At 35.5% G+C, this 15,125-nt stretch overlaps 2 protein-coding genes across 2 annotated transcripts; both read right to left on the bottom strand.

Moving 5' to 3' along the window:
* Positions 1-925: 925 nt before the first annotated feature.
* On the bottom strand, positions 926-9,161 carry LOC108227523 (eukaryotic translation initiation factor 3 subunit A). Its single transcript, XM_017402711.2, has 15 exons — positions 8,994-9,161; positions 8,876-8,902; positions 8,398-8,461; positions 7,796-8,277; positions 5,847-6,062; positions 5,367-5,735; positions 5,256-5,285; positions 4,653-4,880; positions 4,369-4,530; positions 3,241-3,462; positions 2,930-3,136; positions 2,626-2,832; positions 2,247-2,327; positions 1,822-2,023; positions 926-1,515 (listed from the first exon to the last, which is right to left on the bottom strand). Exons 3-15 carry the CDS (start codon positions 8,441-8,443, stop codon positions 1,121-1,123), a joined length of 2,847 nt encoding a protein of 948 aa, XP_017258200.2. The 5' UTR covers positions 8,444-8,461; positions 8,876-8,902; positions 8,994-9,161; the 3' UTR covers positions 926-1,120.
* Positions 9,162-10,264: 1,103 nt separating this feature from the next.
* Positions 10,265-11,932, bottom strand: LOC108226695 (F-box protein PP2-B15). The gene is made up of 3 exons (XM_017401691.2): positions 11,546-11,932; positions 11,024-11,142; positions 10,265-10,824 (listed from the first exon to the last, which is right to left on the bottom strand). The coding sequence occupies exons 1-3, from the start codon at positions 11,804-11,806 to the stop codon at positions 10,356-10,358; spliced, it is 849 nt and encodes a 282-aa protein (XP_017257180.1). The 5' UTR covers positions 11,807-11,932; the 3' UTR covers positions 10,265-10,355.
* Positions 11,933-15,125: the final 3,193 nt, after the last annotated feature.

Genomic DNA, 15,125 nt, shown 5'->3' with positions numbered 1-15,125 from the left:
CAGGTGAACAAAAGAAATGTGTGGTATGAGCTCTGCTGCTGCTCGCTGATTCAGTCACTCAGTCAGTGTATTCACCACTTCACGTTACAAAACACAGTTTATACAGATATTTGCTTTCTTATTAGACGAATCAAGTTGTGTTTACCTGTATTTGAGAAATGTCTAAACACCAAGTGTTCCCTGATTTGAGTTGCAGCAAAATATTTGATGCATTAGTCACTAGTTCAAAAATTATTCAAATTTCGGTTATTAATTTCGGTTTTCGGTAATAACCGAAATAATAATTTCGGTTTCGGTTATAAACCCAAATAAATTCGGTTCGGTTTTCGGTAGCTAGTTTCCACTAATTTCGGTTTCGGTTAACCGAAAAAAAATTCAGTGTCGGTTTCGGTTAACCGAATACTCACCCTACCTAAAAGTATCCCTACCGCATATCTTCTTGAGAAGAAACTCAATGCTCGCAACTCCACTGAAATTGCTCTTCAGAAATGCTATTTTGTATGAGGTTGAAAGAGCTTTCGAAGATTATGACGAAAATAAAATCATATAATTTGAAGATACCAACTACAAGGACGTCATTCTAGAAACCCACATTCTAAAATCTACTAATGCTTTTCAGCTTCTTACAAACTTTCCTCATTCTTTAGAAAGAAAAAAAAAACTTATAAAGTTCGAGTATAGGTGGCGCCGTGGTGGACACTTGCAAGCAAATCTTTATCCTCCTTTATCCTACACGGATCTGTAGCATAATTTATGTGCATCCACAAAGCAGCCAGGTGGCTATTATTTAGCAAAATTAACATTATTCGTTTTATTGAGTTCAATCACAAAATGTTTAAATACGAGGCTACAACATCTAAGCAAGTGAAAGAGTGATCATCCCTGCGGAAAAACTCATAAAATCTTCTACTCAAAGTCAATCAGCTGTCCAAATGAAGAACTTTATTGCCCAAAACTTCATCACATATCTTAGTACCAATGTTTAGCGCGTCCAGGTCTAGATATCATGAAAACTCGATTTGAGAAACAATAAAACCAAAATCTTAAGCACTTTCATCAAGTTCCGAATCCACTCACTATTTCACAAAGAATTATATTTCACCGCCTGTTGGGTACAGAATTAGCCACCCCTTGGAGGGATCCTGGATGCTCCCCAAGATTGTCTTTGACCACCACCACGCCACCTGTCGCCCCCAGGAGGCGGCAGTGTCCGATCATCTTGTCTGCCGCTGCCCCACCGGTCAGGTTCCGGAGGGGGAGCCTGCCCTTCAGCTCGACGGAACCTAGGCACATATTTTCCTGGAGTTGGTGCAGCAGCGGCAGCAGCAGGTGCTGCTGTTGGGGCGGGTGGTGCCTCCAATGGACGAGATCCACCAGAGAGTTCAGAAGGCCTGGAAAGTCCTTCACTTGCTTTCCTCCTTTCTTCAATTTCTTGCTCCCTTTGCCTCTGGATCTCAGCAATTCTATCCAACCTTGCCCTCTTCTCAGCTTCCTCTTTCTTGAGTCTCTCAGCCTCTGCATAAAGTATGTCATAGAAGACAACAGAGATTAAATATTTTCCCGGGTCAATGTATCATAATCAATACAGGGTACAGGATAAGATAGCATGTGTCGGAGAGAGCAGTTCAACAATAAGGGCTCCTGCAGCGACCACTTCCACTACAAAGAGTGTCCTTTTACAGAATGCATTTGCACTATTCTTGTGGACATTTTGAGGTAGTATCCCATATTGACCTCCAGAGTATAATTAAACATACTTGTCAAACATGCTACAGATACTTTTCCAAAATATTGCATAAATAGTCTGGTAAAAGGAAGTACCTATAAGCTTGCGAGCTTCCTCCTCTTCCTGCAGCTTCTTCAGCCTCGCCTCCTCAACGCTCAAATAGAACAACATTTTTCTTTTACTTTCTCTCTCCTGCTTCCGTGCCCGAAGAATTTCATTAATCCTTGCATCTCTTTCAACTCTCAACCTCTCATACTCAACTTGCCTACCTTTTACAACTTTATTCTGGAATTGTGTCTGCAGAAAAAAAAAACCATAAAAGGAAATATGACATTTTCTTCATACCAACAGAAGTAGACAAACCATCCCCAGTATATATATTGGATGGCACTAAATTCCTAGGAAATATAATCACTAAAACATATAGAAGATAAGAACTTGATTCTGCCTGGTTGGGAAACACATACTAGAAGTCAGAAACTAACTAATTAGGCCATACACAATGTTGACGAGTACCTACCTTATTCTCCGATATCCTCAGCAGTCTATTCTTTTCCTTAAGGTCTCCATCATGACGCTGCCTGCTTAGCTCTATCTCTTGCTAAAAAGTAGTACATGGAACACAAGTTAGCAAGTAAAAGGAACTCTTAGGTTATTACCTAATCATTCTTCCCACCAAATAAAGAACTAATAATACGATAGTATACATAGTTGTTATATTTATCAGTGTGACAGCCATGTCAGTTTAAGATAGATATCAAAAAACAATAAACCATACTTAGTGTTCCAGCAAGCTTTTAAGCATCAAGATTATGAGGTAGGATTCCTCTGGAAGAACATAAGTTTGCCGATCTTAAAATTTATTTCTGCCAACAACATATAAAATTAATACATAATACCTGTTGTTCATGTTCATGAAGCACCTTTTCTTCTGACAAGCGACGTTGAAATGCTGCTTCGATCAACGGGGCAGCCTCTTCTCTTTTTGCCCTTTCCAAGTAGTCCATTGTTTTACCAAGTTTTTGCAATCTTTTCTCCATTTCTTGCTTTTCTCTTATTTGTTCATTAAGAGCCAACTCCATCAATGATTGCTTTGTCACTTTTTCCTGATTACACAAGTAAATGTCAATTTTGGCATCTAACAAGATAAAATGTCAATATTGGCTCTGATTCTTTTGAAAGTTGAATATAAGTTTAACTTACTCCATCTATGAGTGGCTTCTTTCCCTTCTTTTTACTACGCTTTTCGGCCTCTTGAAGCAATGCTTGTGCTTCTTCAAGCTCCCGCTCTTCTATTTCCCTTAAGATTCGTTGGTTTTTCCTCTGCTCATATTCAGATGCAAGCCTTTTCTGCTCTGCTTCTTCAGTTATTTTCTGCAACTTAAGCCTTTTTGTTTCTTCCTCCCGTTCCTACCAAAAAAGAAGAAGAGCATATTACTGATCCTAATTCCCACAAATAATAATATTCAAATTAAAAAAAAATAAGAAATGTCAAAACATCTTATTTAAGATACCAGTTCCAGAAGATGGCGTTCTTGTTCTTCCTTTCTTTTCTCTATAACTGACTTCCGAGCAAGAAGCCTTTTATGTTCCTTATCAACAACCTCAGCTAAACTAGGCAACATTTCACCTAATTTTGATATCTTCCTTTCAGAAGGGTACATCATTGCCCTTGATTTAGTTAAAGATTCAGCAAATAAGCTCAGGTGATCATGCAGACCATCAGATTCAAGGCCCTGAAAGATAAATACTATCAGTAACATGGGACCAGTATTCCCAATGATGTAAGCTAGCATAGACTAACTAGAAACAATGTAAGGATATAGTACCATAGCAACCAAAGATCCTAGTTGTATGAGATGGAAGATAAAAGATTATTAACAATAAAATAAAATGTGAAATGCAGAATTTTTACATAAGAAAGTGCAATGGCTTGCTCCAAAGAGAAACTATAAGCAGAAAGTTGGGGACTCGGATGAAAGCAATATTAATCTACTACACAGTGATTTGTGTTGTATTGATTCCCAAATTATAGGTAACAATTATATAATGCAAAAAATAAGTCTCAAGTGAACCGTAAGATAACTAATGATAGCTCCTTTCAATAAAAAAACAAATGGTAATTGGTAGCTATTACCTAACCAAAAATGAGAAGCACTTGTAAAGAGATGCATTGACAGGTAGCTCGTGTCAAGAAATTCAATAGTATGTATAAGGGGTCTAGCTCAAATGAGAATCGTGAGAACCACTAAGATTTAATACATGTTGGATCGTTACTTTAATAGTCATTTTTATTAACAGTTTGTTGTTTCCAAAATAAGGTATTGTATAATCTCATATATCAAGTAGTTTAATATTTCATAAAAATCTGTTCCTAATTTCCCTATGGCTTTCACTTCAATAGGGTATTGGCAAAGATTAAAGTAAATTGTTAAGTGTTGCCCGAATAGGGTACACACACACACAGGTAATTGTGATTTAACATGTCTAATATGTTGAATGTTGGTGGCATTCTTGGTTCTCAGGTAAGGAGGTTTTAAAAAGTAGTTTCAAGTATCTGCATATGAGAGAAAGATAGGTTAATGTACATATTACTATATTAGACATGACTACCTATAGATAGGTTAATGTACATGACTTACCAAAGTGCTAAATATAACAGCGCCCTTCATATGGTCGATTTTCATTGCAACAAAATTATGTTTGACAGCGTCTACAGAGAGTTTCTCCACAGCAGAAAAACTGAAAAAGGGGATCATCTTGGCTAAACTCTCAGTTCTCATTGTTTGGTAAACATGAGACACCTGAATTAAAAAAAATACTAAATTAAATAGAGCCAGCATACTTCTCTGGATTTTTAATTTGTACAAGCACTAATGTATTACTAAGACTAGATAATAACAGCCAGCAAATGACAAAAATTTACCTGCTGTAGCAATCTCAAAGTGGCTAGCTTTTTCAACGCAGGAACATACTGAGAAAGCTGTACTTCTGGTACAGAAGAGGCTGATGAAATCTTACCCCCAACTGTCGAAATTTTTTCCAACAAAGGTTGAACTTTCGATGCCAGATCTAGAGGCAGAAATTCATGTTCCAAGAGATGATAAAGATCTTTTACTTCTTGGGTAACATACGTCATCACACCTTTTGAAATCTACAGAAGAAAGTGTTCGGAAAGATTAATTCAGAACAAAAAAGCAATCATGCACCTGATTTCAGTAAATAAAACACCAGAAAAGTGCACCCATCCATAACAGGATCTAATAATCAGATGACCGTTGATTGCAAAAGCAGTAATGGTCTCACAAAGAATATAAGTAACATACAGAGTTGTACATGCTGGGAAATAATACTATCGACCATCTCCATAAGGCATACACCATTAGTGTTTTATTACCCGCATAAGCATGATATACACACTTACGTTACGGATATGTACTTGTACATTTTGATTTGGAGATGTCAGACATGATATAATTACATATTTAGATTTGTACATGACATGAAATGGCATTCACAGCATACTTACCAGATCTGCAAGAAGTGCTGATCGGGAGAGCTGTGGAAAAGAGAAAAAAATTAGAAGTCAATTGTAATATAGATTCTAGGATGCTGAGACCCAAAGAGCTAGTGAAAATACCATGTCTCTACCCTCAATCTTGGTGTCAAGATTGAAACCAATAAGATTAGACATCCTCAAATTCCGCTCTTTCTCATGTTCAAGTTCCACATGAGACGCCCTATGCGTGTGGTCATAGGGGGGGATTGACAGTGCAGCTAACAGAACGGAGGATGCTATTAGCTGCAAGTCCTTCTGATTGAGGTTCTTATTAAAACTTTTCTGAAGTTGAAAAAGTTTAAACCATGCATATGCATGATAAAGATGACTAGTTGAGATCCAAAATATCTCTGTTAGTTTAGCATAATATACAGCCATCCAGGACGTCTTGGGCATTTTCTTCACCAAGCATGTAAACCCATAAATATCCTCAACAGAACGAAAAGCTTCCTGCAGAAAAAATTACAATCAAGGAACATTCTCTATCTTATGATAAAGCATCACATACAAACACATTAATACATGCAGCGATAAGATTCTTTAGAATAAAAACTTACAAACCTGCCAAAGTTCAAGTTCGGTGGCAATTTTTAACTGCTCAAATCTTGTATCAAGATAGAATTGGATGCTTTCAGGTGCAGAAAGATCAGGCCGGTCCCTCTGGTCTCTATATTTGTTAAGATTAGCGAGATGATTTCTGATGATCTCACACAGCCTACGGAACTCTGTTGTTCGTTTGTATTGCTTACAGAACTGGAAAGCACGGTGTGCAGTATCCTGAAAAATATTATTAATATTTAGGAGAGCTCAGACAAATAAACATCTGCATGTTTAGATTAAACAACCTTAATGTATTCTACTAAAAAAACTCGGTCACAATAAGGTGGAGAATTCAGCCAACACCGTCAGTTAGAATAGGCAATACACTTTACCAATTTAATCAGTATACACCAACTTGAAATCTGAACCAGCAGATTTTTGTTAATAAGATATATATAACCAGAGTAGTATGTTATAATCACTTGTTTCCTATTCTATTTAGACAATAGCCAGTATAAAGATTAACCCAAAATATCATTTCCTCCACTCCAAATCACATAGCAACAAATGCAGATGCACATATTTTCTCCCAAGAAATATTCCAATTTACTGGAATCAGATCTTAGCTAGAACCACTGGTGCTAAGTTTTCAGAATAGTAAAAAACATATAGGACTTATACGGTGTTAAATATATGATGTTAAAATAGGTTTCAATCCTGAAGTTTTAAGGCAAGTAGTTCTTTTTATCATAAAAATACACATTGAGCTTGAGGTTTTAACACAAATGTAGGATTACCAATGACCACACAATCAGCATTTCTTGTCATTTTGGTACAACACCAATATCCCCACCCCCCCCACCCCCCCACCCCCAAACAAAAAAAAAAACTAGATATAGAGATTATTAGAGTACAGCGTCTTTTTTACAGTATAGAAGTGATTTTGGCATTAAAAAGGCAAGTTAACCAAATACTAGTTGTAAGGCACTCTGCAGCACTTCCAAAGTCCGGATATGGCAAGTGGATTCACAGAGCAGGCACATAATTAAACTAATTGACCAATATTTGTTATTTGCACTAAATTTTATCCTCTAAAAAAACAACAAAGGTTCTGAGGAACATAGACAGCAAGAGTATGGTTTAGTTATTCTTGAATAAAGTATGTTATCTTCAGCATCTACGAGCTATCTGTGAACAATCTACTTTCTCCGTAGAGCTTCACTTTTTCTATAGCTTGCTTAATCATGGCGAGATGAAGAGTTCGTGTTTTTCAAACATACAACATGATTACAGGCTTGACATAATATATTTAAAAGGAACCTCTCGAAACAAAATGCAACAGTGAACGACCAAATAGATAATAAATTACAGTACTACATCTCTGACCTCTCCCATTCCACAAACTCGAACCTGCAACCTCTCTTATATATCAAGTGGACGCGTTATAATTTGCAACACCCTTTAGATCAGTTGTAAGGTGATTGACCAGGTGTAACTTTTTCCCACTTAGATAAACAATCTGTACCTTTTAACCAACATAAAGATACTAACTAAAAGGATATGTGCTAATCATATGACATTAGCCAAGGTGGTGAGTAGTACTAGTATTCAGCCGCTGAGGCCTGAGAGAACTCCTTGTACGATCTACTTAATAAAAGATAAAAGGCATTAAATCAGTCTTTAATCAGATACTTGCAAGACATCAAATCATTCTGTAACGCAATAGGTATATAGATCCTCTATGAGCATATCAAGTCACATATTATTGTCCATGCTAGTGAAATGCAGAAAGCTAAAAATTAGCAAAACAACACGCCATCCCTTTTTAAACTCAAATTTATAGATGAGCATTTTATAGTAATTTTTGCCGCCGCCAATATAAATTATAAGCTGTTCTGTATTATTAAAAAAACAGAATCAGAAAATTTGCCTCCAGTTCTGAGGGGAAGATATGATCGGGGAAGTTTTACCGCATAGAGCGCCATTAACTTGGAGTTGTTCCTCAGTATTTCAAGAACTGTTCTATAGGTCTCCCACAAAAACTTAAACCACGGGGTGACAAGCTCACGATCAGATCGGTCCTTCCCTTTTTCGCCGCTGACATAACTCAACATAAGATCTTCAGGTCTATTATCAGCTTCCAGGTCATCTACATCAAGAGCTTCTTCCAGGGCTTGTGCCTGACTACGAGCTGCTTCAGCTCTCTTAGTAGACAGGTCCATGAAGTGTTTTATGACCTCCTCCAGTGAACTAACATTTACTTGTTGACATATTATCCGGTACTGAATCAGCCCATCCTTTGCAAACCTGCCTCTTCTCATGTCCACACAAAGCTCAATATACTTGAACATAATCTTCTCATGTGTCTTCTGCCATGCCCTATACCTCTTCGAAGTAATCAGATCGTGAAGAGACTGTAAAGCATCTTGCTTCTGACCCACATTAATCAGCTCTGCATGGTCAAATACCAAAAATCATTATAACAACCCAATACACTAATGCCACAATCAAAAACATAAATATATTCAAACCCCGCTAAACTAATGTAAGAAATAAAAAAGTTGCATCTTACCCTCAGCTCTCTTAAGAGCATTCTCCGGCTTAGCAAAATTCGCCATATATCTCCAACAATAAGCCTGTCGAAATCATTTCACACGCCAACATATAAGATCAATAGATCATCATATAAAATGTTCCATAGTAGAGGTAAACACGAACGAAAAGAAGATGCCAAATATTCAACATTTCTCGGTCCCTATATATAGGAAAATGAGCAAAACCCCAAACTTACGATCCATATTAGCTTATAATACCAACTTGCAAAAACTAGGTAAATTAAAAAAACGAATTGGAAAAAAAATGAACGATTTCCAAACCGAATTCTGTGGACTAAAAATTAACATATGCGACTCAACTGAGCTATAAATCTTCGAAAACATGAATTGTAAAACAAATTTCCAGAAAATCGAATTGATGCAAAGAATCGATTATGCACAAAGCAACATATACACAGATTAGAATTAAAAAAGAGAAGGAGAGTGTAATAGTACCTTTCTTCAAGCTCAAGCTCAATTAGCCTATATAATAGCAGAGAGCGATTAGAGAATTTAGATACAGATGTGTGTGTGTGTGTGTGTGTTTGTTTGTATTCACGGAGAGAATTGTTACCTTTGCCTGACGGAGTGGAGATTAGATAGATTTAGCCGCCGATGTAAGAGTTTGTGAGTGTATCAGTATACTCTTTTTCTAGGGTTTTACTCACTATTACCGATTTGTGCATTTAGATCGTCCACTTTTATGATACAGTCCCTGCTTTTGTAATATTCACAAAAAACTCATCTTATACGTAAGAATTAATCAATTTAAATATAAATTTTCCTCTCGCGTTTGTAAAAAAAATTAGAGATGGGCATTAATCTCATCCCGATCCGATTCCCGCACCAAATGATGTGGGAATTCGGAGATTTTTCTATTAATATAAATTTTAAAATTAAAAAAGATCATAACTAAATCATTGAAAATCTGTTTAAAGTAAAATAATTAAGTGTTAATTAGACATGTTAAAAACTAATCCTAATTATGAATTTAAATATACATTTTAGTTTAAATTAAAATCCCCGAATCACCGCAAGTAGTATTCCCGAATCCCGATCGGGTCGGAGATGGGGAACGAAAATTAATCCCCGATGGAGATTGGGTTTGGATTTGGGGATCAGGACCGGTATAGCAATATCTGATCCGATGTGACCCAATTATCCTTGGCAAGAATCATTATATAAAATTTTGTTAATATCAAAATATGAATGTGTTAGAGGATTAAAAACAAGTCTATAATTTAAGAATGTGTCAAAAATACAAGAAAATTAACAAAGAACTAAAGAACTGATTGTTATAAATAATTTCATGAACAATACAACGATACTACTAAACAATAATGAAGTCGATGGTCAAAAATGAAGCGTGTCCAAAATATCAGATAAGAGTTTAGTATTGTACACATAATTCCGACTTAAAAAATATACAATTTCATATTTTATTTTATTTTTATTAAAAATAGTGATTTATTATCGACATAACCAGCTAACTAACATTACATAATTTCATGATATTAGCTTGTTGAATACAAATCTCGAGAGTTTAAATGAAAGTGTGCTATATTTTCTTCAAATTTTTAAAATTTGTTTAATTTATAAACATTAGTGAGAGTTTTAGCACCGGTAAGGTGTACATAACTCCCCGTTCTTGTAAAAAGTTGTAGATTTATAAATTTACTATAAATGATTAAAGATGTATTTTCTCCGTCCCTTTTTAGTATAAATTTACTATAAATGATTATAAGTCACTCTTTTATTATTTTAAAAAACTGAAAATTACATCTTAAAGTAGATTAAAAATTCTTTTCAGTGACATATATTTTTTTATTTTTTCACTTGATAAAATATTAATAAATTTCAGACTTGGTCAATTTAATCGGCACAAATTTGGTGACAATTAAAAAGGGACGGGAATAACTATGACATCATGGCTCTGCTAATGTTTAGGTCTCACTTCAATGCCTTCAACAATAAGTCCTCCTTTGAGTTGACGACCCTTCACCTCCACCAAACTCATCTTCACTTCCTCATTTCCGTGATCACCACTGTAAAATTCTCCCAATTCGATTTCCAACCATCCATCTTTCCGCTCCTGGACAGAACATTCTTCACCTTGAACCACCCTCTTTTTCAGCATTTCTAGGCGGTTCCCATACAGTAGATGCAGCATTTGTACTTTCTTGCCATCAATGTTGTGCCTAAGATATGCGGTGCGTGCAACTTTATGATCATCACCCACTTTGATAGATAGCTCTGATGGTATTGCATCAAGACCATATGCACCACTAGGTATTTTTATAATAATGTAGGCACCATATTTGGTATTCTGAGATAACATTTCAGTGTTTATCCTACCATATATTTTTAGATCAGATATTGTTTTAAGCTCAGCCACCTCCGCAAACCTGTGCATGTAAAATGAAGTTTTCATCGTAACTAATTAACTATACATTTAACTCAATGCATTCAGATAATTAGAATTATGTATAGACAATGGTCTAGCATATATATCTAATATCTCCATCGTTGCACGCTACGGAGAACACGTTTTAACGGAAATAATCGTTGAACACAGTTAAGAAGATGCTATAAATAATTACTAACCTTGAATTAGGGTTCGATTTCCAACTCCAAAGCGTTGGATCATTGCTGCCGAAAATGGATAGTTCTCGTGCCGAGATTATGTAAGACTTGCTGCCAGATAGTTTGTCCAGAGAAAAACTCTGCATGCAGGACAATCCATTAGAATACTATATATGAGACGAGACCGTTTGGGTAAATTTAAAAAAAATGACTTTTTAAAATAAAGATATGGATTAAAAGTGAGAAATAAATAAGTTAATAAGATGTTTAGAAAATAAGTAGAAGTTTCGAGAGAAAAACTATCATTCTCACCTTAAATGTTTCTACTAATTTAAACAAAGAGGTAAAAGAAAACAGAAGCAACTTCTGCTTTCCTTAAACAAACAAGCGTTATATACTATTGCAACGTGCTTCTTCAGTAGTATATATCTTGTATGACATTAATATAAAAAATCCTGAAACTAAAAGTACTAGAGTGAGGAAGACGAGAAGAAGTTAAAAATTAATGAATCACGCAGATACAAGATGGAGGGGATTGCTTACTTTTCGACCACCGTCTATAATTGTCGTCTCACAAAGCCTGAAAAACAACTCTTTTAGGGAGGAGAAGTGCAAGGGAACGACTGAATCCTCAACAATGCTTAGATAATCAGACGGTAAAAATCTTTTCCATACGAGATCAGATCCGGCAGCTAATCTAAAGAAAGAAGAGACCGGCTTGCATGCATCTGTCGGAGAGGTGAAAGATATAATGCTCGAAACACAATCTTCCGGTAACATGTTAAAACTTAAATTACTACTCATCTCTCTCTCAGTCTCTCTCTCTCTCTCTCCCTCTCTCTCTCTCAATTACTTTCCGACTTTCCGAACCTGAAAAAATGCTTTCCAAGAATGTCTTTGTCACAGCGCGCTTATGATGATGAATGAAGCTGACAGTGTGGTTCATCTCATTTTATAATCACGATAATACGCGGAAACAGATTACCAAACGACTCATAATGGTCAAAATTGAATATAAACAGCTTATTTTAATTTAAAGATATATAAATCATTACTTTAATTTAAAGGGATGCATGGGTTGTTTAAAAGAATCTTCGTTAACATTTTTATATGAAAATTTCTTGGTCTAGTGTTAGTGGAATAGGCGCACACACGGACAGGACCATAGATTTAGACTAGTCATTTGTTCTTGCCACATTTTAGTACTCCCTCTTCCCTCTGTCCCATTTAATTGTATACGTTTCTTTTCAACTGTTAGACACGCATTTCAATGCTCTTATAAAATATAGTTCCGTAACTTATTTTTGAGATTTTCTTTTTCTGAATAAAAATATAACATCCAAACTTTAATTCAGAAAAAAAAAAATTTAAAAATAAATTACACAACTACAATTTACAGGAGCATTAAAGTCCGTGTCGCGTCCCCGTCCCCCAATGTATACTACTCAGGGGGACGGAGGGAGTAATAAATTAATAAAATCTCTTCTGGAAGTTAACATCATGTTCATGCTTTAAGATTACCTGCTGATAAAAATAGTATTAGAATACAATTACCACGTGTTTAAAGAACTTTCGTCATATTTTTTCGTCAATGCCCCCAGCTTCTAACAAACCCGCAGCGACATCGGACGACAAACATTGATGTACAAATTTCGACAAATAATTGTCCAAGACCATTGTGTTTAGGGTTAAAAATAGGACGGGGAAAATGGAGAACCCGCCTCGAATGAAGCAGATGTGTCCGTTAATCTGGAGAATGGGGTAGTGACGAGGAATAATTTTCTGCCCCCGCCCGCCAAAATATGGGGAGTATGGTATATGTTTAATTCCTGCGGGAATTCCCGCCCCACATATATCTAATATAAATAATGAATAATATTTAATATTATATATTTATTATATTTAATAGAGAAAAGTGTATATGAGATTAACTACATATAAGGATGTGCTTAAACGACTTCACATTGGACGTTTTAAAAACACAGGACTAGCAAGGGAGCAATTAACTTTTTTATAAGAAATATAGTTTCAGTATAACCTTGCGCTCCATCCTTGTCCCTTGATAACAATAAACAAGCGATGAGGACGAAACTTTCAAGAGCAACATCCAGAAATTATTATTTACTTGGTTTTAATGAAGGATTTTTGAATCAACTTTTGATGGTTTTGCCTGCACTTTCTTTGCTTGTGAGTTACTCCCTCCGTCCCCTTGAGTTGTATACATTGGGGGATGGGGACGCGGCACGGACTTTAATGTTCCTGTAAAATGTAGTTGTGTAATTTATTTTTAAAATTTTTTTTTTCTGAATTAAAGTTTGGATGTTATATTTTTATTCAGAAAAAAAAATATCAAAAATAAGTTACAGAATTATATTTTATAAGAGCATTGAAATGCGTGTCGAGCAGTTGAAAAGAAACGTATACAATTAAATGGGACAGAGAAAGTATTCCACATGTAGCTATAATAATGTATATTACGATTTTATAATGCAACCATCTCTAAGTTGGTTCGCTGCTCAACGTCATTTCCAGGGTGTGGCACGTCATTTACGGAATGTAGTGACACGTCTCTGTTCTCGACATCCGACTTCATCACTTCGACAGGAGGTGGGTTAACAAAAATAAATTATCTATACTCAACGATATTTGCTAATGTTTATATAAGTAACTATCTTAAATGAGGTTAATCTCAGCTCTCTTATTCTCTATTTAATATAATATATTTAATATTATTATTTTATAATACACAAAAGTATAACTTTACAACTAGTAGACATTACTTCAATCTGATATGCATGTATTATTTTAGTGTTATACTTTTAATATACACATATCGTATATTTTTATTAAATTTTGAAGAAAAATTTACTAATTTTTAAGTTAATTATTTAAAAACGTATTATTACATATAGTAGTGGAGCCGGGCGGGGCCGGGTAGGGCGGACGAAATTATATTAAATCCCCAGTGGGACGGGGATTGGGATTAAAAATATATCCCCGCGGGGAATGGGACGGGGACGTGGCAGGAAAAAATTATATAGGGCGGGGCTGGGAAATGAAGTCCCCGCCCCGAACCCGCCCCATTTTAACCCTAATTGTGTTCATGAAATGAAACGAGGAGAAAATTGAATAAAAAGTTATATAAAATTTTATCAAAGAAAATATGATATAATGCTGAATAAATATGAATGAGTTTAAAGTTCGTGCGATAAAGATTATAAGAATATATGATGTCAAAATGGAATGAGCAATTCTTCCCCGAGTTAGAATTTTAAAATTTTAGTTAAAATAATAACAATAATTGAATTTTCTTAGAATACAAAATCATTCATTCTCAACGCATTCTATTTCACCCAAGTAAGAACAACTTAACAATGCCGTCCTTACAATTAAAAGTATACCTATATATAAATGGACTTGATGGAATAAGCATCAAATATATTCAATTTATGAGCACATTTTAGAGTAAATTCTAAGAGTTTGGCTAAAGTTTACACCAATTAACAAATTTGTGGCTGCACTTTAAAAATGACAAAAACATGGCTGGAGTTTGCCTCCGCCTTTTAAAACTTTGGCTCCCATTAAGTTCATTAGTTTTCGTCCGTTAACTCACTTAAAAAATATAAATTGAAGGGGTAGTTATGTAAAAACAGAAAATTAATAGGTAGTCTCTCCCTCTCCCTCTACTGAGCCCTACTTTTCTCTCCACCGCTGCTGCTACCTCAACTTCTCTTTCTAGCTTTTTTCTTCGAATCATACATCATGAACTTCATACTCTTACATGCTTCAGCATCATAATATTTTCCCCTGTTAATACTTTCGACCTCCACTTCTACCGAACTCCGGCCACCACGGGCAGCTAGCAATCCCGCACAACCACCAAAAATCACAATAACACTTAATTACATAAATTAATATAATAAATCAGGGATGCTGTGATGGTTATGCTGGCGATATTTCCGTTTGCTTTGGTAGAGGTTAATCAATTAAGCTCACCAGTTATTGCCACCTCTTCCGCGTCCTCATCCGTCTTCTGCTTGATATGATACAATAATTGCATTTCTCGTTGTGTGTGTAGGGTTGCAGGTCGGGGAGAGAAAGTGAGTAAGCGAGAGAGAGTAGT

This window comes from Daucus carota, chromosome 6, assembly GCF_001625215.2.
Source record: "Daucus carota subsp. sativus chromosome 6, DH1 v3.0, whole genome shotgun sequence".
Lineage (NCBI taxonomy): Eukaryota > Viridiplantae > Streptophyta > Magnoliopsida > Apiales > Apiaceae > Daucus > Daucus carota.
This window is presented reverse-complemented; position numbering and strand designations above follow the sequence as displayed.

Bases quoted from the DNA above. Each gene is read 5' to 3' on its own strand.
- LOC108227523 (XM_017402711.2), bottom strand. From the start codon at position 8,443: ATGGCGAATTTTGCTAAGCCGGAGAATGCTCTTAAGAGAGCTGAGG. The intron at 8,278-8,397 runs GTAAGATGCAAC...TTGACCATGCAG, and splicing joins TGCTCTTAAGAGAGCTGAGG to AGCTGATTAATGTGGGTCAG. The intron at 5,736-5,846 runs GTTTGTAAGTTT...TTTTTTCTGCAG, and splicing joins CCGAACTTGAACTTTGGCAG to GAAGCTTTTCGTTCTGTTGA.
- LOC108226695 (XM_017401691.2), bottom strand. From the start codon at position 11,806: ATGAGTAGTAATTTAAGTTTTAACATGTTACCGGAAGATTGTGTTTCG. The intron at 11,143-11,545 runs GTAAGCAATCCC...TCCTGCATGCAG, and splicing joins TTATAGACGGTGGTCGAAAA to AGTTTTTCTCTGGACAAACT. The intron at 10,825-11,023 runs GTTAGTAATTAT...TTACATGCACAG, and splicing joins AAATCGAACCCTAATTCAAG to GTTTGCGGAGGTGGCTGAGC.